This window comes from Gigantopelta aegis, chromosome 10, assembly GCF_016097555.1.
Source record: "Gigantopelta aegis isolate Gae_Host chromosome 10, Gae_host_genome, whole genome shotgun sequence".
Classification (NCBI taxonomy): domain Eukaryota; kingdom Metazoa; phylum Mollusca; class Gastropoda; order Neomphalida; family Peltospiridae; genus Gigantopelta; species Gigantopelta aegis.
In genome coordinates this window covers 69,966,506-69,994,440 of record NC_054708.1, presented here as the reverse complement: position 1 = coordinate 69,994,440, position 27,935 = coordinate 69,966,506, and the positions used below count along the sequence as shown (strand labels likewise).

At 37.8% G+C, this 27,935-nt stretch overlaps 2 protein-coding genes across 3 annotated transcripts; one reads left to right on the top strand and one right to left on the bottom strand.

The window, feature by feature from the left end:
• Positions 1 to 8,578: 8,578 nt before the first annotated feature.
• Positions 8,579 to 14,300, bottom strand: LOC121384799. Its single transcript, XM_041515381.1, has 6 exons — positions 14,211 to 14,300; positions 13,619 to 13,667; positions 12,509 to 12,648; positions 11,218 to 11,382; positions 10,138 to 10,184; positions 8,579 to 8,645 (listed from the first exon to the last, which is right to left on the bottom strand). The coding sequence occupies exons 2-6, from the start codon at positions 13,660 to 13,662 to the stop codon at positions 8,601 to 8,603; spliced, it is 441 nt and encodes a 146-aa protein (XP_041371315.1). The 5' UTR covers positions 13,663 to 13,667; positions 14,211 to 14,300; the 3' UTR covers positions 8,579 to 8,600.
• Positions 14,301 to 18,914: 4,614 nt separating this feature from the next.
• On the top strand, positions 18,915 to 25,547 carry LOC121384795. Of its 2 annotated transcripts, none has more exons than XM_041515376.1 (6): positions 18,915 to 18,998; positions 19,419 to 19,479; positions 21,229 to 21,374; positions 22,466 to 22,627; positions 23,825 to 23,871; positions 25,373 to 25,547. In XM_041515376.1, the coding sequence occupies exons 2-6, from the start codon at positions 19,433 to 19,435 to the stop codon at positions 25,421 to 25,423; spliced, it is 453 nt and encodes a 150-aa protein (XP_041371310.1). In that variant the 5' UTR covers positions 18,915 to 18,998; positions 19,419 to 19,432; the 3' UTR covers positions 25,424 to 25,547. The 2 variants fall into 2 exon arrangements, with proteins under 2 accessions (XP_041371310.1, XP_041371309.1); XM_041515375.1 differs by having other exon boundaries at positions 18,981 to 19,027.
• The last annotated feature ends 2,388 nt before the right edge of the window (positions 25,548 to 27,935 follow it).

Genomic DNA, 27,935 nt, shown 5'->3' with positions numbered 1-27,935 from the left:
GGAAAAGTGCAGTAATAAACACTGGATTGTATACTAGTATAAACAGATTTTATGGCTATACCATCACGGGTTTTTTTTTTTTCGTTTTGAAACGAATTTTATATAAAATTTTATATTGAAATTAGTTTCCGGCATATTTCGTAATTCACCCGAATCATTTCGTATACCCTCGGCATAAACCGGAATGTTTTCAAATTCTTTTCAAATCACTGGCATGATTTTGCAAGTAAGGTTTTGATTGGTCGAATGAAAGGTCAATTGGACATGATCTCCAACGGGCTAATTTTAATTAGATTGACGTGGGCTGTGATCAATCTAATTAAAATTAGCTCCACTATTACATGTGGATCTAACACCAGCCAGTTGGAGCTCATGTCCACCAATCAAAACCTTACTTGCAGAATCCTGCCAATGATTTAAAAATAATTTGAAAACATTCCGAATTATCCTGAGGGTATACGATATGTTTCATGTGAATTACGAATGCCTTGTTTAGACCAGTAGAACTAATTTTAATCGGATTGCTAACAACACTGCGTAGTCCCCAATGTCCAGGTAACATTTCGTCTGTAAATAATAATTTAAATATTGACCAATCACACTTCGCCTTTTATAACGTTATTTGGGAGCATACAAATTCTAAAAATATCGGGCGAGTCTATTTTAGTGGCCGCAGTACAGCGATCCATACCAATACGTACGCGGTGGGTTATCAGTCTTCAATTTTACATTAAAAATTATTTATTTATTTATTTATTAACACCCCCCCCCCCCCCCCAACTAAATCAGTCTTCAGTTTTACATAACAAATTATTTATTTTATAAAATAAAACATGTTTTAAGGCATTCGTAATTCACACGAAACATGTCGTATACCCTCAGGATAATTCGGAATGTTTTCAAATTATTTTTAAATCACTGGCAGGATTCTGCAAGTAAGGTTTTGATTGGTGGACATGAGCTCCAACTGGCTGGTGTTAGATCCACATGTAATAATGGAGCTAATTTTAATTAGATTGGGCTGTGATTGGCTTCAAATGGCGTGCAGACATTGCCATTACAATATTTATTCCTGTAAAATACCTGCTTCCAACACTCATTGACTGTATTCAAATTAAATTGTGTCCTAATGTGTCTAGCACAAACTAGATTTTCTACCTACAAATAATTTCTTTTGAAAAAAATGTCATTATATGCACGTTTTGCCCTTAAAATATCTCTCTCAGTCGAAGACATTTTACAGTGGCATCAAACATCGCGAGAGTCCATTCAACATACTTTATGAAACAAATTGTATCAGCAGATATTACATATATGTGATATATACCATATGTTTTGAAGATAAAATATTGGTGATAAGCTATCGCATGTAGTATCTTGCTCCCTTTTTTTCTTCTTTTTTTTGACGCAAGTATCAACTTTATACAGCATTGTAGTGGATTTAGACTTACTGGTTTAATATGTGGTCATTCATTTATTTATACTGAACTCCATTGAAAATGCATTGACTTTTGGCAGCCTGTATTATTTCAAAATATGGAGTTATGTTTCATTTATGATGAATATTTTGCTTGGAATTGGTCATTTATAGGGTTTTTAGGTGCACTATACACGTTTTCTTATTGGAAAACCACATTTAAAAATCTAATATGGTGATCCAAAATGACAAGATAAAATGCAAAATGGCGAACACAAATATCTGACTCAACATTAAACTTGTAAATATTGGGTTTTTAAAAATGTTTTTAGAAACCCAAAATTCCTTTTTGTTGTCTAAAGTACATTTTGACATTTTCCTATACCGTACTCCAAGATTGCTGCCCACGAGATTGTCTTCGGCAATGAACTGAGAGAATCATCAACTAAGTAGGCCCTAACATATAATGTTGGATCCTTGGACCGGCAGTCCTTAGCAGTGGCGGATCCAGAAAATCCATTTGGGGTGGGGGTGGGGGGACATGAAGTGGAATGCCAAGGGAACTTTGGAGGAGGTTTGGAGGGGGATCGTAAAAAAATTAAAATTAATATATAATAAAATTAAAATAGCACAATTTAGGGGGGGGGGGGGCCTTGGGCCCCCTAGATCCGTCTCTACTTAGCCACCCACCCACATTATAGAATACTATATTTTCTCGAGTAACCGTGAACCGGTCTATTAACGGGAAGTGGTTTCTTCGCACGCACATTGTAATGTACGATTGATTTGATGAAATATGGTTTTACCTTGTTCAATTTAGAGGGGTCAGTCGGTACCATTTGTATACGAATGCTCATAGTGACTTTTGTTAAAGGCGCAGACCCTAGTTTCAGCCGGGGCGGGACGTAGCCCAGTGGAAAAGCGTTCGCTTCATGCGCGGTCGGTCTAGGATCGATCCCCATCGGTGGGCCAATTGGGCTATTTATCGTTCCAGCCAGTGCACCACAACTGGTACATCAATTGCCGTGGTATGTGCTATCCTGTCTATGGGATGGTGCATATAAAAGATCCCTTGCTGCTAATCAAAAAGCGTAGCCCATGAAGTGGCGACAGCGGGTTTCCTCCCTCAATATCTGTGTGGTCCTTAACCATATGTTCGACGTCATATAACCGTAAATAAAATGTGTTGAGTGCGTCGTTAAATAAACCATTTCCTTCCTGTAAACCGGGTTATAGTTGTTTATTGGGTTTTTTAAGAGCGACACGTGTCACATGACTTCACCAAAACTCTCCTGCAATGAATTTGCGAAGCAAACGACACTGACAGTGACATCAGTGTGAAACTGTTACATATTTAGGTCTGTTTAATATTGCACCACATCATTCAATATGGTGCTACAGTGAAAAATGGCCGTCATGTATACATTTCCATCTGTATGAAACTATTGTTTAACTTTTTTCTTCTTCTAATTTTGTAGACACACACACACACACACACACACACACACACATACACACACACACACACAACACACACAACACACACACACACACAACACAACACACACACACACACACACAACACAACACACACACACACATACAGCACAACACACACAACACACACACACACAACACACACACAACACACACACACACACACACACACAACACACACACACACACAACACACACACACACACACACACACACACAACACACACACACACACACACACACTTCTTATCATTATCTTATTATTATCGTGTTTTACAATTAAAACATTTAAATACATCTGAGTCCACAAATGTACTTCGTATTGATAAGTGATGGTGCTGACATAAAAAAAAATCTTCACCCAAAAGGTGTTTCAAAACCTGTTTTTGTTTTTCTAGAAACTTTTAAAACTGTCAAATGTTCGCTATTTATTTCGTCCTCACAGTCGTAATCCATCTGTGTTTAGTGGCTTCTTTTTATCAGTTCAGGTCAAAGGTTTTAGGCTTCTTTGTATCGCGTGTGCTTACTGCACATATACTGCAGTAGGTGCTGACGTCACTTCCAATCTAGCTGTTGTGGGCGTTGCTACCAAAAAGAACGCAAGATGGCTGCCCCCAGTTAGTAGCAAAACTATTGGGTGAGTTTCTTTTGTAATTCTAAAATTATGCGTTTTTCATTTGTTAAACTGTCGATATGTGTCGGTGGATCGAATATGCATCTTTCCAACACATCAGGCTCATATTTGAGTTTAGCATTCCTTTAAGAATTGGTCTTCGCAATATATCATAGTACGTATCGCAATATATCATAGTACGTATCGCAATACATCATAGTACGTATCGCAATATATCATAGTACGTATCGCAATACATGCTCCTGTATATAAATATATCATAAAATGTTGTATCATCTGGTGAGTAAATTGATGTAATGTAATTTGTACTTGAAACATGTGCGAGATCCTACTAAAATGAAATGAAATATACACCTGGAAATTAATTAAGCACACCGGCCTCGGTGGCGTCGTGGTTAGGCCATCGGTCTACAGGCTGGTAGGTACTGGGTTCAGATCCCAGTCGAGGCATGGGATTTTTAATCCAGATACCGACTCCAAACCCTGAGTGAGTGATCCGCACCTAAGCTATCTGAGCTGTCTGTCCAGGACAGTGGGTTAGTGGTTAATTGTCGGTGGTTAGTGAGAGAAAAGAGAGTGTAGTGGTCTTACAAGTAGTACCAGCGTCACTTGTGAGCCAGGATATGCAAATGAGCTAGGTCACGTGACTGCTTCTGATTGGTTGACGGGCGCGTGGCCTCATGACGTCACGGCGTGACTGACCTCTAAGTTAATGGCTTTGGCAGCTGTCAGCTGACCTCGGTGACCTGGGTTATTGGCTATAGCTGCTGGGTGACCTTTAAGAGTGGGGACGCTACTTTAACGGGGGTTAATGACTTTGACAGCTGTCTGAAACGGAAACAACAACAACAACAACAACAACAAAGTGATATGGGATGGAAAGCCCCGAAACGGCAGAAGACTATAAAAGGAATCACAGGGGCCAGACAACGTCATTTCACGTTGAGTATATGAACAGACAAGGTCATGAATCAGTGTCACATTTGCGAAAAAAAAATGTTTGGACCCACAACCTAACTAGGCACGTACGAAATAAACATGGACTCTTGGAATCTGAAAATAAACCTTCCCAGCAGCAGCAACAGCGGCAGCAGCAGCAACAGCAGCAGCTGCAGTAACAGCGGCAGCAGCAGCAGCAACAGGAGCAGCAAAAGCAGCAGCAGCCCCTAAGATTGTTACATCCGTTCATCATGGTCGTGTTGGGACCCACTTCATGTGGAAAGACATTTTTGGTATACAAACTGCTAAGAATTGGTAAAATCTTCCCACCGACTCAACGCATCATCTGGCTCTACAAACGATGGCAACCCCTCTACGACTTCATTGGGGCAACCGTTCAAGTAACATTTGTTCAAGGCATACCTGAGAATTTGGAACAGGATCGTTATTTGGATCCTAGAATCAGAAATCTCATCGTGTTGGACAACTTGCCAATAAAGATTCTCGCATCACCGACCTGTCCACGGAAGGAAGTCACCACAGAAATCTATCGGTGATTCCCATCAACCAGAACCTCTATCACAGCAAAGATCCGACACAAAGAAAAAACTGCCATTACTTGACGCTGTTCAACAACCCCATCGACAAGCAGCAAGTTCTGATGTTGGCACAGAAGATGTATCCTGGAAATACTCGTCATTTGATGCAACGATTTGAGGAAGCTACACACAGGCTCTACGGACATCTCTTGGTGGACTTGAAACCGCCCACACCCGAACATTGGCGCCTTCGACATAATGGTTTAGGGACGGGACCGTCCGAATGGTATAACAGTATAAACGTAACGGCGAATGTCTCAGAAGAGTTGTAGAAAGAGCTCTACATGCAAATCATGCAAAGGAGCGCATTCAAGAGAAAACTACCAGGCATACCCGCCTACGAAAGTGACGATGAAGAAGATTATGAGGTAGAACCCTATCTGAAAAGAGTCAAGAGGATACAGTCTTACGATACGTGTGGTCTGGTCTTTAAAGATGAGAGCGACTTGCAGAGACATATGTGATTTAAAATGTGCGATGAGGGAAATGAAGAAGAGCCGTCACCCGATCAGGAAAACAAAGGTGTACGTCTGATGATGAGCGTGATTTCGACATCGGTCGTGACTATTTCGATAGCAAGAAACGTTACGAAAAACATTCATGTCCCAAGATGTCATCGAAAGAAACATGAAGACATTGCAATGGAAGTTATTTAAAGAAACGTACTCTCACTTTCTAACATATATGCATTACTTTGACAAATGCCCGACCACGAGGAAAATTCTACAGTCGGTGAATCCACAGATTCGTTCTAAATTAAATCCGTATCGGTCCTGGATCATCGAATATTTGGACAAAGTAGACGATGACGATACCGATGATGATTCCAGTACTGACGAAGATGATGAAGAGAAATGAACACTAATAATAATATTCACATGTCGCCCTTAAGGCCTCTCGATGTAACCCAGTGTGTGTCCATTATATATGTGTCAGTAGACTAATGATTGTAATAAAACAAAAATATTAAACCCAAACCATTGCGTTTGTTTTTGTGTTTTTTACTCCATGACACTACTAGATTTGTCATTGGTTAATGGATGTCAAACAGTTGATACTACCCGCTACTGTATAGTAGCAAGGGATGTGTGCACAGGGCAGGATAGCCTAATGGGGCACCAACGGGGGTCAATCCTAGATTGACCAGCCGTGGTGCATTGGTTGTATATAGCCTAATGGGGAACCGACGGGTTCTTTTATTTTTATAATAATGTCTGTTTTCAAAGCAATGGGCTGGGGTGTCATACATTTCTTTCTTCTCCTTAACACATGCCTTTCTTGTAAATAACATACATTCCTTTATTTTCCGTAACACACATTCCTTTCTTCTCCTTAACACATATATCTTTCTTTCCCTACTAACCGCTGATTGAGTGCATCTATGCATTCCTTTCTTTTATTTTAATCATTTCCGCTTTTAAAGTAATAGTCACACATTCTTTTCTTCCCCGTCTGTCATCTTTTTCTTCTTTAAAAAATAACGTCTGCTAAAGATATATAGTTTCGTTCAAACGGTATCATATTTCCTATTCACACTTTTTCAGACCGCCCCGAACTACGCACGTGTTTCTCATTAACGTGGATAATATTCTTCTATATATTCTCTGATAACCTTTCTTTGTGAAATAATGTTTCAAAACAGGGAACACTGTAAATAATGTGTTGGGTTATATTTATTTTCCGTACCTCTATCCAATTAAGGTTCAATCGTGTTATCTAGGGCTGTCTAGGACAGTGGGGGTAGTGCTTAGTTGTTAGTGAGATTCTCCGCTCTAACAATAATCCAATAGTTCATTAAGGTGTATGCACACTATCTTGGACACACATACACGCCAGCTGTCTGGGGCTGGCTATCTGTCCAGGACCTTACATCAGTTGATAGCCGGATGCGAACCCAGTACCTACCAGTCTTAAGTCTTAATTACTACACCACCGAAGCTTATAATAATGTAATTTAAATACAGCAATGTCTGGGACATTTCTTGTGACGTCACACCCCATGCTATCCATAGCGTACCCACGCGATCACTATCTGCCTGAACACGTTTATAGAACTGGGTGAAACCAGTTTATTCTTATCCACACTCACCCCCGACGGCTGTAAAATCCATTATTTTACGCTGACGCCACGCTTAGAGGTCAGGTTCCTACGCTCACACCAGCCTCTTTTCTCGAAACTCTATACCCCACTCTACGAGTCATTAACGACTTCCGTTCCTTTTCCTGTAGATCAAAGGACCCCCCCCCCCCCCCCATAACTGCATAATTACTCATCCATACGCCAGAGGCCAGTTTCCTGACCCCCTTACAGCTGTCAAACTCATTCACCAAGGTCACTGAGGTCAGCTGACAGCTGCCAAAGTCATTAACCCCCGTTAAAGTAGCGTTCCCACGCTTAAAGGTCACCCAGCTGCTATAGCCATTAACCCAGGTCACCGAGGTCAGCTGACAGCTGCCAAAGCACTTGGAGGTCAATCACGCAGTGACGTCGTTAGGCCATGCCGCCGTCAGACAATCAGAGGCAGTCACGTGACGTAGCTCATTTGCATATCTTGGCTCTCATGTGACCTGGTACTACTCTTACATCAACCCAACGAGTCGTTAAAACTCGCTCTGGGTGGTAGTAGGTACCGGGCTGCGAACCCAAGCTCCAGTTCAAGTTCTTTATTGCTTTAAGGTTTTTTTTTTACAACTTATCAGCATAATACATTATACAACAAACTAATAAATAGATACAGGATATGTACAGGATTATGGTGAAGAGTGATTTAGTAAATAATAATAATAATAATAATAAATAAATAAATAAATTATTTATAAATAAAAAAAACCAGTACCTTATGTGCGATGGCTTAACCACGACACTACCGAGGCCGGTATTCCAGGAGTATATGTGGCTGTTGTCGGCTATGTGAGTTGATTTGGTGTTATACTGCCTATGGAATATTCTCCAGTCAAACGGAATGGGTACTTCTTTACTATAAATGCACGCTGTCATAATTAAAGTGACAGACCCTAGTTTTCAAAAGATTACTACATTTTGTTCACTATTAAAGCCGTTTTCAATAATTTAAATTAGAAGTACTTACATTTTATTAATTAGAATATTCATTTCCGTACACCTGAAGTGGTTCTGGTCATCCAGGTTTTTGTAATATCCAAAAATGCATTTTTCATAATTCTAAAAACACTATCGAGACAATCTCTAGTCAATTTTGGACAATGTTTAAACATCACAGACTTTAGCTTTTCCCTGTTATAACCTTATCCAAATGTGTTGCAGGTTTGTAGATTAACTAAAGTTAGTGTCTAAAGTTAGTGTCTATCTTCAAGTGCTGAAACTAGGGTCTGTGCCTTTAATACCACACGTAACACACGTATATACTCCGCAAAATTCTTTAAAACTACATACCCCCTCCCCCTAAAACCCCCAACAACAACAACAAAACAAAACCAAAAACCCCATCAAAAAACAAATATGCAACACACAACTATTGGTAAACTATATTTTAATTTAGGTCTGTTCTTCAAACTGAATCAAATACAACAAGGTCAAAAGCTGAAATATAAAGATAGGATTGTCAGATACATTTGATTGCTTATATAACGTGTAAACATATATTATGATGTGCAACTAGGACAATATTACTTGTAATGTTTATTTGTTTACCAACACCACTAGAACACATAAGCTGCTACATTTTTCCGTTAGTAGCAAGGGATCTCTTATATGCACATCCAACAGGACAGCACATACCAAGGTATTTGATATACCAGTCATGAAGCACTAGATGAGACAAAAAAAAAAATTAACAGAAGAGATCCACTGAGGAGGCTCGATCCTTCAACTAAAAGCACCTCAGGCGAAAGCTCTATCGACTAAGCTGGATCCCGCCCCTGTTTTGTGATAAGGACTGTTAATAAACGCCAGGACAAAAGAACCTCAAACGAAATTTGTCATATGATTAAAGACAATATAAAATGACTACATGTGCACACACACACACACACGCACACACACGCACACGCACACACACACTTTCAGATAAATGATTACTACAAACTCTTAGCACGATTTCTGTTGCGCTACCTGTTATTTTAACATGGTAGGGCAAAAGGAATTGAGCTAGTATACTGTACTCCATCCACCAGCAGATTATAAAAACCACACCTCACAACCAGCTAAACAGTACAACAGCAACAACAATAAAAACATTTACATTACATTACAACGAATAGCAACGAGAGAAAACATACAAATAACATACACAATAGTAGTTACAACAAAAAAAACCATATCCATCACATTACGACGAATAGCAACGAGAGAAAACATACAAATAACATACACAATAGTAGTTACAACCAAAAAACCCCATATCCATTACATTACAACGAATAGCAACGAGAGAAAACATACAAATAACATACACAATAGTAGTTACAACAAAAAAACCCATATCCATTACATTACGACGAATAGCAACGAGAGAAAACATACAAATAACATACACAATAGTAGTTACAAAAAAAAAAACCCATATCCATTACATTACAACGAATAGCAACGAGAGAAAACATACAAATAACGTACACAATAGTAGTTACAACAAAAAAAAACATATCCATTACATTACAACGAATAGTAACGAGAGAAAACATACAAATAACATACACAATAGTAGTTACTACAAAAAATTAAAATGTGTTTTGTTTAACGACACCACTAGAGCTCATTGATTTATTAATCATCGGCTATTGGATTTGGTAATACTGACATATAGTCTTAGAGAGAAAACCCGCAACATTTCCCCATTAGTAGCAAGGTGTCTGTTATTGTTATACGCACTTTCTCACAGCCTTTGATATACCAGTCGTGATTGGGACGGGAACACACCAATAAGAGGATGACTATTCAGGTGATTCGATCCTACGACGCAGACACCTCAGAAGAGCGCTCTATCGGCTGAGCTAGGTACCGCCCCCACAATATATTACTACATTTCAAAACACAATATAGATCTGTAGAACACGCAGTCTACACAACTTACATTTTTGTAGTATTCTTTAAACTCAGCTTTGTTGACTGTTCCATCTTCTGTTAAAAAGAAACCAAAATACAGAGTGCACATATTTTTATAGACGTTTCTTTCTTCTAGATATGCATTAATTAAACAAACGTGCAGGTAACTGCATTATTTAGAATATTTTCCCATTCACGTTAACTAAAGGCGACGCCACACTATACTAGAACAGTCTACGAGAAAAACCGATTGTGACAAGACAACATTACAATTTTATCGGCTGATATGCAGTAGGTTTTTCTCGTACAAGGCACTCGTAGCGTGTGGCGTCGCCATAAGTCTGCATTCAGTCTCATTGGTAGAATATTTTCCTTGATCGGGATCACTTTAAACTTTATACAGTGGTTATTTAAGAAAGGGTGTTTAAGGTGGGGTAGGGTAGGGTAAGGTAGGGTAGGGTAATAGGGTAAAGTAGGGTGGAGGGGTGTAACATGTTTGGCCGAACGAGTTCGGTGTATGCATTTTCACTTGCTAGAATACATGTAAAATATGTATTTTAAATCTTTTAAACAATAATCCGAATCCATTCTTCTGGATAAAACAAAAATTATCTTATAGGAATTGTTGATGGACTGACACGCTGGTTGTTATTTATATGCACGATACTTACAACTGTGATTGTAGAGAATTATTTTATTGGATCGTTCTGTTTTAGGCTTTAATTGATTTGATCCAATCATTTGGTATATGACTGTGTATGTGTGTATATATATATGCAAATGCTTTATAATTAAAAATACATGTATCAGTGGCGTAGGAAGGTGCCAAAACGTGTGGGGGAGAGCACACTTTTATATTTACACACTTTTACACTATTATAAAGCAAATATAAAGAAAATATCTTAAAAGTGGGGGGTACATGCCCCCCGCCCCCGCTTCCTGCGCCAGTGTGAATATTCTTATATATACATATACTTATACTTCATAAGTCTACTAAAAGAGGGATCAATCCCACGACATTCCCATCACACATCAGGCGGGTGCTCTAACCTCCCGAGCTACACCCTGCTCCACGACTTGTATATGGAAATAAAAAGGCGCACTCACTGTCCATGTCCATTTTTCCGTAGACGGCCTCGATGTCGGAGGTGGTGACGACGCCGTTCTGGTCGTTGTCGTACTCGTTGAAGAGGCCGGTGTGGACGCGGGCCAGTGCCGGCTCACTCATGTCGAAGTGGAAGTAGAACTCCTTGGCAGTCACCTGGTGATCACCTGAACAATAAAATTAGCAGAATAAAAAGCAAAAACAACTTTTGTTGTTCGGTAATTATATATACATGTATAGAGAAATAAATAAACAGTAGAATCTCAGTGGGTCGAACTCGGAAGGGTCGAATACAAAATTAGCAGAATAAAAACAAAAACAACTTTATTTAGACAGGATAGCACATACCACGGCCTTTGATACCAACAAATGCAGGGCAATTCATTTAATGAGTCAGACATGTCTCATCTTTAAATATCAGTGTTTGTATGTTGAATGTGTTTGTGTTCGTCCCAGTATTTGTACTAGGCTAAACTCCCTTTATTTCCTACTATATTTCGTAGGCTACGTACGAAATTACTGAGAGAATAAATCCAGTTTGGGCCACTAACAAACGTTAGGCAGACTAAACAAGAAATTATAATATTATTTAGTATGATATTTTAGTCATTAAACGATGTTGTTAGTCGGAAACATTTTACAATGGCAGAAGACTTGGGACACACTCCGCGGAAAGACGCACGGAAGCTGAGTCCTCCTACTCCAGAGAAAGAAAGAGAAGAAAATGACTGTACACACACCATACGTGTCTATCCTTATATAGAAAATAAAAGTGGAGGTGTTTCGACTACTTTATTTTATTGCTGTATAATAGGAAATATTTTGTAAATGTATAGCAGTATTTGTCAAAGACACTGGAGATTGAAACAAGGCTGCAGTAAGGGGCGCACCACAACTATAACTATAACTATAAGACCGTGATCAGATTTATCGCTTTTTTTTTGTTGCTTTTTTTTTGCATCCGCACCCGCTTCCGCACACGTTGTCCGTTGTCTGCCAAATTCGATTACATTGCATTGCAGATAGGTGTAAATGTGCGAAAACGGGACTGTTAACACGTACTGATTTCAATACGATCTAATTTGAAGGAAACAGTCAACGGGTGCAGAAGTGGGTGTGGAAAGGGAGGTGGGTGGGTTTTTTTTTTAAATAAAATAATAATAACCATCCCCCCTCCAAAAAAAAAACAACAACCCAAAAACAAAAACAAAAAAAACCCAAAAAACCCAACACCCAACCAAAATGAAAACAAAAAGGGATAAATTTGATGGCGGCCTATAAGCTGTTAATTACGGTCTGTGTCGTAGTCTCTGATAAACTGGTGCACGTCGTGGAGGTCGTATTGGCCGTTCTTGTTGTAGTCGAGTGATGTCCACAGCTTCTCCGTCTCCACCTCCAGATGGGCGTACCAGGCGTCCATGTCAATGGCCTGTCTGCAAACACAATGAAGAAGTTGGTTTTGGTTAACGACACCACTGGAGCACATTGATTTATTAATAATCGGCTACTGGATGTTAAATATTTGGTAATTTTGGCATGTATATTTAGACAGGAAACCCGCTACATTTTTCCATTAGTAGCAAGGGATCTGTTATATGTACCATCTCACAGACAGGCTAGCACATACCACGATCTTTGGTATACTAGTCATGGCGCACTGGCAAGAGCGAGAAACAGTTAAGGAATAAATGAATAAACAAACTAAGCAACGAACGAACGAACTGATTACTGAATGAATACATTAATAAATATTTAACCTTTATTCATTCATCATTTCAATTTATTTTCGTGCATATATCCAATTACGGTTCAAGAACGCTGTCCTGGGCACACACCTCAGCTGTCTAGGCTGGCTGTCCAGGGCCCCGTTCCACAAAGCGATGTTAGCCCTAAGATCACCTTAAGTGCATAGCTACCTTATGCACTAAGGTAATCTTAGTGCTACAATCAATTCGTGGAACGGGGCCCAGGACAGTGGGTTTGTGGTTAGTTGTTAGTGGTTAGTGAGAAAGAACTCGGTGTTGTGGTCTTACACCTACCCATTGAGTCGCTCCGGGTGGGAGCCGGTACTGAGCTGCGAACCCAGTATCTACCAGCCTTAGGTCTGGTGGCTTAACCACCATACTACCGAGGCCCGTATATTTAACGATATCACAGCACAAAAAAACACATTGGCTACTGGATGTCAAACAAAGGTAAAAATATGAATGAACTGATGATAAACATCTATACCAAAATTCATTGTGTAGCAACAGAGACGATACAACGTGATCCAGCCAGTTATGTAACATTACGTTTCATAACCTATATACATATATATACCGACTTGAAACTAGTCCAGCTTAAATTCGACTGATTATTATATCCATGAGTATCAATAAATTACCATGGAAATATACTTACGCAAAAATGCACGGAATGAAAGCGAGAACAAGAAACACCAGCATTATTTCTGAAATACAGAATAAATAAATAAATAAATAAATAAATAAATAAATGTATGCATGAATGACTGACTGAATGAATAAAACTGAAAGTTAAGCCAAAAGAAGCATATTAACACCAAAAGATTTCTAAGCCATAAATACCTAATTTAGTTTAATAATTTTATTTTATTATTGGGTTGTTATATATCTTTCTACTTAACGATTTTTATTGGTTGCTTGAATGCTATTTATAGTGTCTTGAAATCTAACCAGATTTCAGTATATTCCAGAAGAACGTTGTAATTCGCAATACAACATGCTGACAAACCCTAAGACTAAGATACTATACAAAAATCATATTGTGTAAAGTAAAATTTCAATATACATGTACTTTATACATATAAAATTGTAGATTCAAAAACATTTTGCCGATGTAAAATAATGATTTTTAAACGTAATCTTAGTATTTATTATTGAATAGGGGACAACATTTCCCCAATTTAACTCGAAATTCATAATATAGTCTGAATGTATTTAAATATAACAACATAAAACATGAAGGGACCTACCAGTTCGTTCTATGAAACCGATTGACGATTTGTCAGAATGGTTTATAAAATGCCAATATATGTGCACGCCTACATACTTTTTCACACGAATCCCTCCGTAGGGATTGGCTTATCGTTTGATAACAATAGCTAGGCGTGCTATCTATTGCTTCGTGGTATACGTAGCTCAAACAGAAAGGTTTCATTTTCAGAATCGTGCTATAACAAATTTATATTTTGATTCTACAGTTAGAGAGTTTCCTACATGTCAAAATTAGCAAATTCAATAGCCGATGATTAATATATCAATGTGTTCTAATGGTGTGGTTATACAAAGGCGTAGCGTCCATTACGCACAGTACGCATGTGTGTACTGCAAAAAAAATCCGGGAATAGGTCGAGGCTGTCTGTAATTGTTCTATAAAATATCCTCTTAAAATTGACTCGAAAAAGATAGAAAACATGCCTCAGAAAAGGCTCAGAATGCATCCACAGACGTCCTGAGTTTCAACATTTTTACTGCGGGGGGGGGGGGGGGGGGCCAAATCTCCTCCCTCGGGCTAAATTGGACAACAAATTTCTGGCTACGCCCCTGTTAAAGAAAGAAAACTTTAACAATGTGGTTAAAACAGCGCGAGGTAAGCAGATGTATGTAGACGAGGAAGATCAGACCTACATTCTGCCAGCCATTTGTGGTTTTTTTGCTAAACGTTTCAAACTAATATGACTAGTTCCTGACCTGGTCATTCAGTGCGGCGCCTATATCAGTTTAACAAGCGTTTGCAAAAAACGGCTAGTTGAACTGATATCAGTGTTTTATTTTATTGAAAGCATATTTTATTGCATAATATATATACTTGACCATGGTATCCATGTTATAAATCCATGTGATAATTTAGTGTATTAACCCGACTGGTAAGTAATAAAAATATAACAGTAAAAAGTAACAACAAATTAAATAAATGATTCCACACCACGAGATAACGTTTTCTTAGTCAAATCGTTATGTCTGTTTCATGTATTTGTGAACATGCTCAAATATTTGTTTATTGGTATCATCATTAAACGTGTCTCGAACGTTTAATATCAATTGAAGATTAATTGGTTGAAGACTGTTTAGAGAAGTTACAAGAATTTGTCTTTGCTGGTTATAACATTGACATTCAAAGAAATAATGACGAGTGCTTTCAGAGTAATGTCCACAATTACATGTGGGATCCATATTAAGGGCACAGTAATATATCAGTGTGTGAGATTCTCTATGACATCCACTGCAACACTATCAACACAGTGCTCGGCGACTATTGTTTAAAGTCTGTTTTGTTTAACGACACCACTAGACGCACATTAATTAATTAATTATCGGCTATTGGATGTCAAACATTTGGTAACGTTGACATATAGTCATCAGAGGAAACCTGCAACACTTTACCACCAGCAGCAAGGGATCTTTTATGTGCACTTTCCCACAGGCAGGACAGCAAATACCACGGCCTTTGACCAGTTGTGATGTACTGGTTGGAACGTGTATTGTGTTGGCGAACACGTGTGTACAAAATATGTCTTGCTGCTAATCTTCAGAATAATCCAAAGCTCGAACTTAACGACCGAACCGACGGCAATTGAAGTCTTTGAGATATAAACTGCCGAAGGTAGAGAGCATCACTGAAGTTCTTGAACAATGGCAAAATGTATAAACCTGGTGTAATTTGATATATGTCCACATGCAGCAAACTAATCTTTCAGTCATGTTTATTTGCTGCAAAAGTCACTTTAAAAACAAATTGGCAATGACCGGATTTCCCATGGCAATTCTTTTAGTAGTCAAAGTGATGGCAGCAGGTTTTATCTCATGACCCATTAGACATACATGTGCTTCTTTCTGTCTGCCGTGTGTGTCTGTCGTCTGTGTGTTTGTTGTCTGTACGTATCAGGCCCGTAGGAGCGATATCTGGAGTGAGATATGTGGCCACAACCTCTAGTGGGGTGTCATATCATCCATAGTGGGGGTGGGAATGGGGTAGATCTGGCAGGCACAAGCCATATTTAAATTTTCATTTATATAGAGTAGGAAAAACAACAACCCCAATCCCATTCATTATCGTCCTCAAGGTACCTACGGGCCTGCGTTCATCTGTCTGTGACCGGCCTTGGTGGCGTCGTGGCAGACCATCGGTCTACAGGCTGGTAGGTACTGGGTTCGGATCCCAGTCGAGGCATGGGATTTTTAATCCAGATACCGACTCCAAACCCTGAGTGAGTGCTCCGCAAGGCTCAATGGGTAGGTGTAAACCACTTGTACCGACCAGTGATCCATAACTGGTTCAACAAAGGCCATGGTTTGTGCTATCCTGCCTGTGGGAAGCGCAAATAAAAGATCCCTTGCTGCCAATCGGAAGAGTAGCCCATGTAGTGGCGACAGCGGGTTTCCTCTCAAAATCTGTGTGGTCTTGAACCATATGTCTGACGCCATATAACCGTAAATAAAATGTGTTGAGTGCGTCGTTAAATAAAACACTTCTTTCTTTCATCTGTCTGAAATAGTACTATTCCAATACCAGCTTCCCATAGAACAAAATATTTTATTTTATTTACTTTGAAATACAAATTTCATCAGGCACACATGAAAATGTTCTATTTTCACTTATGATCTCATTTCTGACCGTGAAAGTTGATTCGTGACATACTGTCATTTTATCGCATTGTGTATTGCCAGCTGGAACAGCACCTGGTCTCCAGTACGTTCTGTTCCCACAGATAGCTAGACAGATAGACACATCATATTTAACATTTACTAAAACACACACTTTGGTTATTCAAGTTGAATAGGGGTTGTGAATAAAACAAATTAAAACAAATAAAATAATAATAATAATTAAAAAATCAAAGTTGAATAAAATTAACAAAAAGTTTAGTTATGGCATCTTTAAAATTGCCATTCCGTCATGTCTACGTTAGCTGTTTGGTAGACACTTACGTACTATATTGTAGGCCCCATAAAACAGCTTCGTATTTGTTTGCACAATTCGTAATATAAAGAATAGCAAAATGAACACAAGAAAGTTTGCACCATAGCTAATCTTCCCGTTTCAATTGTTGTTTCTAACTTCACCTATGGGCCATGAGCCATGTCTTCCAGATATCTTATACTTACAATATGTATTACTGTTAACGCTTTTGTTTAAACACATTTTGTGTCACGTTATGTGCGTCTCCTAACATTCGTATGCACTATAGGGACAGTGTCTGGAAATGTAAAATGTTTACTCTTTAAAAAAAGTATTTACACTCAGAAAGCTGTGACTCCTTTAATGTCATCATAAATATTTCTTCTCTAGGGATGTAGGCCTTAAAGTAACAGACCCTAGTTTTCAAACACTACAACATATTTTTTACTATTAAAGCCGTTTTTATCATTTAAATTAAAACACTAACACTTTATTATTTAGAATATTAATTTTTGTAACCTGAAGTGGTTCTGGTCATAAAGGTTTTTGCAATCCCTAAAATACATTTAGCAAAATTCTAAAAACGCACGTTTGTCCTAGAAGTAATGGTTATCGAGACAAGCTCTAGTTATTTTTAGACAGTATTTCCCCGTTTAAACATCACGGATTTTAGCTTCACTCTGTTATAACCTTATCCAACTGTGTTGCTGATTTGCAGATAAACTAAACTTAGTGTCCTGTTTTTACGGGCTGAAACTAGGAAAGGAAATGTTTTATTTCACGACGCACTCAACACATTTTATTTACGGTTATATGGCGTCGGACATATGGTTAAGGACCACAGAGATATTGAGGGAGGAAACCCGCTGATGCCACTTTATGGGCTACTCTTTTCGATTAGCAGCAAGGGATCTTTTATATGCACCATCCCACAGACAGGATAACACATACCACGGTCTTTGATATACCAGAGCGAGAAATAGCCCAATGGGCCCACCGACGGGGATCGATCCTAGACCGACCGCACATCAAGCGAACGCTTTTCCACTGGGCTACGTCCCGCCCCGGCTGAAACTAGGGTCTGCGCCTTTAACAAAAATCACTATGAGCATTCGTCCCCACAAATGGTACCGACTGACCCCTCTGGCTCATGAACTATCTAGGTCCGTCGGAACCAGTGAAGGGGAGGGGGTTCTTAGACATACCCCACACTTTTGTCCACCATAGCAGTGTAATGTCAGAAGACTTAAAATGTTAAAAAAGGGTTAAAAGTAGAACTCAAAAAGTTAACGGGCAAAGCTTATTATTGCTTCGATCATAACTATGTTTTAAATATTTAGCTTAAGCATATTGAATACTTACAGTTTGAAAATGAAAATAAAAACATACGCCTTCAAAAACAAAACACTCCCCCCCAAACCCCCCCCCCAAAAAAACACAAAAACAAACAACAACAACAACAACAAAAACCCAATCAAACAAACAAAAACAAAACAAAAAAACAAACAAAACCCAACCCCCACAAAAAAACAAAACCCAACCCCCACAAAAGAAACAACACAAAAACATCACCACCCAAAAAATAATCAACAAATTAAAAAAACAACGAAAAAAAACCCCACAAACCCTAACTAATTCTAACTGCTATAATGGAAAGCATTTGATGACCTGTAAGTAAATGACCCAGTATTTAATGTCACAGACTATCAAATTCACACGTGTCACATTGGTGCCTCGTAAAAAAACGTGAACTTAACTCCACAGATCACTGACATTATTTGCAGCTTATCTGATAGCCAGTATAAAACACACAATTCGTCTTTTTGACACGATACTCTTTCTATAGAAAACCATCACTGTGGTACGTTAACTTAGTCTACTTTTAGTTAGGTATAGTTGTATAATGGAATCTTAAAAATGAATATCATTAAAAATTATTATTTTATACAAATTGATTTTGCGGTAGTGCTACATTCATTTTCTCAATGCTTTTACAATTGTAAAACTGAACCACAAATTAAAAAAGAAAACAAACATTGGTACTTTAAATATTACAGTTCTGTTAAATCACTTGTGTAGCCCATTTAAATATACAAACCCATTGTTTAAAAGAAAACCTAGTTTATATATTTACCCCATTAGATTATGATATCGAATTTCAGTCTGTGTAAACTTTATATTATCTGATATCATTAAAGAAAACATGCCAATAAGATGTACACGTCTACAGAGTATGATTTATTTACATATTTATTTATTTTATTTATTTATTTATTTTCAGATTATTTTAATAAGATGTTGCTGTTTGTATCTGTCCTTCTTGTTGCCAGCGCCTTTGGGCAGTGAGTATATAGAGGATATTTCCCGAGTGCTTGTGATATCATAATTTATCAGCACGAGTTGATAAAAATATAAAATCCGAGGCTTGCCGAGGATTTTTATACTTTTATCAATGAGTGCTGATAAATAAAATATATTATCCAGCAAACAATAAAATAAAAACATATTTCGTTTCTATTTTCTGTAATTGTTACACCCTAGCAAATTGGCAAATCTTTTTTTTAACAATTTAAAGCCTACCCACGGCAATGAAAAAACCAGAAGAAGACTTTTAAAGCAAATAAATAAGACTGATAGGTTATTTTGCTGTATGTAGACATATTTCAAATGTACAAATGTTAAGTACTGGCAGATAATGTACACCAGGCGTAAACATTTTGCCATCATTGAGGGGCTTTACCGACGAACTTTTGTACCGTCGGTGATGCTCCCAACCTACGGCAATTTATATCTCAGCAACATGGATGGGCTTGAACTTATCGACGGCACCGACGGCAATTGCCGTTGATAAGATATAAATTGCCCTCGGTGCCGTCGATAAGTTCGAGCCCATCCATGTCCATACATGCAAAATAATGTGTAACCAGGGTTGAAGGTTCAATTTATAGCGCGAAATCACGTCACCCTCTAACAAGTTACGCAAACAGAAAACAGGATTTGTATTAGCACAATAACATTTCTTCTTCTTCTTTTTTTTATTTACATATTTTATTAATTATGAGAAAGTCTGCATAAAACTATCTTTAATAAACAGCGTGAATTTCTAAAAAGTAATGTACATATAGTCCATAAAAACGTAATAGTAAATACACATTAAAAATTAAACAATTAATAGTGTTCTTCTACCCAAATAAATTATAATTATATGAAATATGTTCGTCTACCGTTAGACTACTATTCTAGGTGTTACTATGGACTTATATATTTTGGTAAAGCAGTCAAAGTACAATACTATTTTAGTGCGAAATAAGACATTTATTAACAAGCTTTCATTGACCAAATTAAACATAATTTTAATATTTATTTAATATATATACGAAATGAACAATATGGCTACTACAATTATGCTTTGAGTGATCAGTCGTACACGATGTCATGATTTTACTTTTAGCGTCAAACACTGGCTTGGTCTGTGATTAGGTCTATCTCTACGGTTTTGATACTAACAAAATACATACCTAGTAATGTTAAAAAATAATGGTGCATTTAAAAAAAAAAAATTATTACAATTTAAAAATTAAATCGTTAGTACTGTTTTTTTGGTTAACATTTGTATTGATGATATTTACAGGAACATAAATCTTAATGTTCAACAGATTCAATGAAGCTGTTATTGTTAATATTTACAGCGTGCTGAATCATGAAGTCCACAGGTTTAACTTTGTTATTGCTTATATTTACACGAATCTCAATGTTCACATTGTTTTTGCTGATATTTACAGGAACATGAACCATGACGTTCGCCAAATTCAACTACATTCTTATTATTGATTTTACAGGAACACGAATAACGACGTTCACTAGATTCAACTAGGGCCAACACAGTTTTTGCTGGCTGATATTTACAGAAACATGACTCATGACGTTCGCCAGATTCAACTACATTGTTTTTGCTGATATTTACAGAAACATGAATCATGATGTTCGCCAGATTCAACTACTCGTATATTGTTAGTGTTGATTTTTACAGTAACACAAATTACGACGTTCACCAGATTGGAATATATTGTTATTGCTGATATAATTTACAGGAGCACGAATAACGAGGTTCACCAGATTCAACAGAAAATCCACCATGAAGTGACTCAGCTCTACCATGGTGCCGATGTCAACCAGAATGGCGAGTTCGACAAAGGAGACATGCATTCTCTCTTCACCAAATACGACCTTAACCCCAGTAAGTACGGTACTTGAAAAGGTGTCTTACACCAAATCAATCACCACTGGTGGCATTTTTTAACATTGTCTACTAAGAACAAAAAAACGCAACGTTTCAAAACACTCGGGGCAGTACACATAAAATATTAATCGTCTTGCCAGAAACTGTGAAGTGTCACAACTGACATTTGAAACATTAAAACCAAACAACATCAAACAAACAAACAATAACAACATCAAACAAACAAATAAACAAACAACGGAAACGCCAAAAACAACGAACAACAACAACAATGACAACAACAAATAAACAACAACAACGCCATAACACCGATACACTATGTAGACGCACATACATGTGCAGACTTTGCCGGGACTGTATTGAGCCAGACCGAGCACAAAAACGTTCGCTAAACTGGTTTATGCGCTTCATGTTAAACCAAATTACCACATCGGGGACCAGTCAAATTATTTCGCGAACGTTAACGTCGCTTGCTGTTACTGCACACGGGGCAGATCTTGCTGACTGTCTACGCCTTAGGTGCTTGAGTTGTGTGCTCCAGCCTCCTCGGTCTTTCTTCCCAGTCAGTGCCCCTTGACAAAGTATGTGGTATGTGTTTCTTCGGAATAATATACATGTATGAGAATGATCAGTCTTGACCCAGTGTTACATTAACCATATTATTATATAGACCAAAATGACTTGTGATAAACGATGTGCAGTAAAAAGGAAGGAAGGAAATGTTTTATTTAACGACGCACTCACACATTTTTATTTACGGTTATATTGTGTCGAACATATGGTTAAGGACCACACAGATATTGAGGGAGGAAACCCGCTGTCGCCACTTCGTGAGCTACTCTTTTTGATTAACAACAAGATATCTTTTATATGCACCATCCCACAAACATAATAGCACATACCACGACCTTTGATGTACCAGTCGTGGTGCACTGGTTGGAGCGTGAAAATGTGCAATAAAAGGTCTTAACATGCACTTTTGAACAAGCTCTAAAACGATTGCTCGCGCATTTCATAGTTTTACGAAAATAATAATACAATTAAATTTACAAAAGGTAATTTTTTGTTCACCAAATGACTATTTTCAGAGGATGGCACCGTGACAAAGAATGAATTCGTCTCATCGTTCGCCGCCGCCAACAATCTTGGGGGTGTCGCCAGTGGACTCTTCCTGGAACTCGACATGGACAAGAGTGGCGGCATCACCGATCACGACCTTAACCTTTTCTTTGCCAAGATTGACACCGATGGTATGTGTATTCTAATCAGCAGTGGAGGTAGGGTGGGGTGGAGTTGGGGTATATATTATGGATGATATCAATAATGTACAATGCTGGGTAGTCGTTAAATATTGATTCATTGATTCATTCATTCGTTTATTCTCATTCATGCGTTCAATAATGTATAATAAAATGTCTGTCCTCTAAGACTGTATGCAATATACATGTACATTAAAAAAATCGTTATGACCAGGGGGCGGAGGCGGGAGTGGAGGGGGAGGCGGGACTGGAGGCGGAGGCGGAGGCGAGACCAGAGATTGGGGCGGTGGTGTTCCTGAGTATTATAGAATACATCGCACATGCAGTAGAGTTATTAGCAGTTTTAAACCAAACTAACGGAAACAAAATATAACAACGCACTAAACAAGGAATTATATATATATATATATCAACATCTACGAAATAAATAAACATTTGCATCAGTTTTAGAGATGATTCTGTTGTGACTATTCAAATATATATTCCGCTTGAATCTATCTTGTACACAGATAGAATCTTAAATAAACTCGGTTTTTTTTTTTTAAATAAAAGATATTAAGGTTGTGAACCTAAACTTGCATGAAAGCTGAAATATACATTTGCCAAAGTAATATTAAAAATGTCCTATTGTTGTTTAATTTTGTCATCTTAATTTTGTAACTGTCGGTCATCCTTATTTGATTGAACTGCAATTCAAGGTATAATCTATATTTCACAAGAACAAAATTAATTAATAGTTTTGCTCATCATGCAAGTTTGAGTCTTTCATTTTAAAATATAATAACTAGTTAAACATTTAAAATACAAATAGACATACCATATACAGTTCGTAGCATATGACACAGAATTATATATACTAACACTGTTGATAAAGTTCTTATCTTATCTGAAAATGTTTAGAATCAGAGGATTCTTGTGGACTGCTTCCAAATTGTTAGCCCTATATTCAAGACATTAAGCAACACAGCCAATGGATATAGGACTCATTTTCAACATGGATGTAGTAGAACAAAGGATATAAACTGTTTAGAAAAAAAGAGTCGAATACTGGTACACATTTTTGGAAAACAGTTCTAATATAATTACCTTTCTATCACAGTGTTTGTAATTCTCAGATGACTGATATGTATATAAAGTGTGGTAAAACGCCGATTATTATATTACTTGTTACACTTTGATATGTTTCAGACAACGGACATGTGTCAAAACACGAATTTGTGAACTATTTCAATCAGGTAAGTTTTTGTATTCATAAATTTGAATTGCTCAACTTATAAATCGACTTTCTAAAATATTGGTTAAGAAATAATAAAATAATTTACAATCTTACAGTCTTGGGATTAGGTTTTCACTTAATACATTTTAGATTGTTCTTGTTTTCGTATAAAGCGGCAATTTTACCATATACGTACAATTTGTTTTAACATCAGTGGAAAGTAAGCTTTGTGCCTGAACTTTGAATGGATATAGGCACGTACAAACATATTAAGCATGCAACCAATTAAGTTTTCGTGTTAAATAAAATTGGTTGCAGGAGACAGACCCAAGCCCCTTTTACTTCAAGGAATTTATTATTAAATATTAAATAAATATTTACCGTTTCAAACTTTAAAAAAAAAAAATATATATATATATATATTCAAGAAAACCTTGCTACTATCACAGGTTGTGATGCAGAGCCATAGGCGTGGGACATAGAACTGGGATGACCAGAATATACGTTTGCCCATCTTAGTTGAAACGCCAGATCATTAACATGTATTTGAATTAATATTTTATTTTTGTTTTACCTTTTCAATGCTCTATAATAAAACAGTAATTAACTCCTAATTCATCACAATGTTATCACATTGTTTTTGTTTTTATACAACCGAACTATGGAAATTCTCTATATAAGGCATGTCAGTGCCTTGTTTTTGCATGTTGCATGCCCTCTCTAGAAAAATCCTGAAGCCGTTTCTAGCCACACTATTTACCTGTAGCTTATCTTCTGACGTGCTCTAGTGGTAGAACGCTATCTTGCTCAGAGATGTCCGATGGGTCATGTAATAGGATGGAACGCCCTTAATTTTCCCCGTCCCAACAAATGCCTCGTGACTGGCAATCGTGGTATGTACTGCCATGCCATTGGGAAGTGCATATAAAAGATGCTTCTCTCTCTGTCATTATGTCTGTCTTTCTGTCTGTATATCTCTCTATGCTTGTCCGTCCGTCCGTCCGTCCGTCCGTCTCTCTCTCTCTCTCTCTCTCTCTCTCTCTCTCTCTCTCTCTTCTATATATATATATATATATATATATATATTATATATATATATATATATGTGTGTGTGTGTGTGTGTGTGTGTGTGTGTGTGTGTGTGTGTGTGTGTGTGTGTAACCCTCATCACTCGGTGGAAGTAAAATAAAAAGTCAACACTTCTATGTGTCCTACATAATTTATTATGTTGCCTTCAAAAACAAAAACCAGAGGCGAGACGTAACCTAGTGGTAGAGCGCTCGCTTGATGCGCAGTCGGTTTGGGATCGAACCCCGTCAGTGGACCCATTGGGCTATTTCTCGTTCTAGCCAGTGCTCCACAACTAGTTCCCTTGCTACTGATGGGAAAATGTAGCAGGTATCCTCGCTATGACTATATGTCAAAATTACCAAATGTTTGACATCCAATAGCCGATGGTGTCGTTAAACAAAACATTTCTTTTTTCTTTAACTCGATTACATTGTTTGTTTTATATTCAGCTGTTCACCGCTCTGCTGATTCTGAGTTTGAACCACCCAGGTGCTGCATAATGCCAACAAAGTTAGCGACTCTCCTACCATTTCAATACAACCATCTACGATACCTGTGTAATAGTTTCCAAACAACTTATACTGATATTGTTTTGTATTTCTTCAATAAATCAGTAGATGTGTGTGTGTGTGTGTTTCTTTGTGTTTATTTTTATTAGTTGTTTTGGTAGGTGGGGGCGAAGAATCAATGCGATTGAATCCATATCCAAACATTTTAGGAGTAGTAGGGGTTATGACCTACTTTTCCGTGATCGCGTGACCTTGGTAGGAGACAATGGCCTTGGTGCAGATGTGCGACCTTGGTGTGCAGGTGTGTGACCTTGATGTGAGCCTGACCTTAGTGTGCAGGTGTGTGACAAACGTCTGTCCTGGTTGACCAGCAGCAGCCCCTAAGATTTTACCATCCCGTAGCAGTTTGTTTACCCAAACTGTCTTTCCACACGAAGTGTGAAGGGATGGTAAAATCTTAGGGCTGCTGCTGGGAAGGTTTATTTTCAGATTCCAAGAGTCAATGTTTATTGCGTATGTGCCGAGTTAGGTCGTGGGTCGAGACGTATTTTGGGCAGGGCGTGACGTAGTTCTATGGTAAAGCCTTGATTGATGCGCGATTGGTCTAGTATCGACCTGCCTCGATGGGCCACTTGGGCTATTTCTCGTTCCAACCAGTGCTTCACGGCTGGTGTAACAAAGGCAGTGGTATGTACTATTATATCTGGGATGTTGCATATATTTGCATCATTTGTTGCTAATCGAAAAGGGTATCTCACGGAGTGGCGGCAGCAGATTTCCTATTATTGTTCGTAGGATCCTTGTGTCATATATTTGATGCCACATAATCGTAGATAAAAACAGATATGTTGAGTGTATAATTAAATAAAATCTTTCTCGTATCTGTTTCCCGTGACTAACCAGTACTCCACGACTGATATAGCAAAGGTCCTGATATTTGTGGTCCTCTGTGGGAAAATGCATATAAAAGATCCCTTGCGGCAAAGTAATTCAAAATTAAGCAGTAGCGTCACTTTCTTTCGATGAACCGTTCTGAAAATATGCCAAAATTACTTCGAGAAATTTGCGAACAATCCTACGGGATATTCAAAATTCAATAGCATCAAAAACTCCCCCGGTCTCTTGCACCTGCCAGCGCGGACGGTACCCTCCTCCAACCCACCCCAACCCTTTTCGTGTCCTGGACACCTGCGCCCATGACAGGCGGGCGCTACAACGGTTTGTTCTGAATATTAACGTTAAACCCTATGACCTGACCTGACCTAAGGTCGACGACAGTCACTTTTTGCACCCTTGCTTTGGGTTCGTACACAATAAATATAGCATATCTTACCGTAATTTCACTTGAAACCTATATTTCGTAAAAGGTACAATTTATTAATCACATTCAGATGCATTAGTAATGTTCAAACAAAACATTTTCAATAGCAAGTTTGCATTGGAATTTTTCCAGCATTCTTAAAACGAAAACGTCATGTACCCAGTGTATACTATACATAACTATACATAGTTATTGTAAGGCGATTCAAAGTGACGTTATTGGAATACTGACGTCATTCAAAGTCAAAATTAGCTACATTACATGTATTACAATGCTTCGCCACATTAAAATAAAAACTGGTCTACTAACCTTGACCCCTGTCAAATTTCTATAACAAGCGGACAACGTTGTTTACAGGTTGGTATTTTATTATTTTTCATAATTCTGGACAAAATATTACTTTTAAGTTTCAAAAGATGAAAGAAATAAAAAGTACCTTTTGTCAAATATATCATATCAAAAAATTACCGTTGGATATGTTTTATTTACTGTGTACGAAGCCAAAATAAGGGTGCAAAAAGTGACTGTCGTCGACCTTAATGAAAAAATGCAACGCTTTTCCTCTAATACCATATGTCATAATTATCAAATGTTTGACATCCCAATAACTGTTGATTAATAAATCAACATGAGCTCTAATGGTGTTGTTAAACAAAACAAACTTTAAGTCTCATATCTAGGCTGTATGTAGCTTAAAATACCAGCAGTAGAAAGAACATAGTGACAGAGTGATATTCAAGGTCTTCACCAGGTAGATAAAAAGCCTCCCTGCTCCCCGCTAGTTAAAAAGCTAAGTTTTTATTTTAACGACACCACTAGAGCACAGTGAGCATTGGTTACTGAGTATCAAACATTTGGTAATTTTGACGTATATGCTTAGAAAGGAAACACGCTACATTTTTTCATTATTTCATTAGTAGCCAGGGATCTTTTATATTTACCATCCCACAGGCAGGATAGCACATACCACGACTTTTGATATACCAGTTGTGGTGCACTAGCTAGAAACGGCAAAATGAGAGAGAGAGAGAGAGAGAGAGAGAGAGAGAGAGAGAGAGAGAGAGAGAGAGAGAGAGAGAGTTTATCTTCACAGCATTATCTTCTCACAAGTATTGTTTCGTGACCATTTTTATCAAGACAAACAAACATGTGAACAGTTCACAGCACGCCTACAGTCGAGCA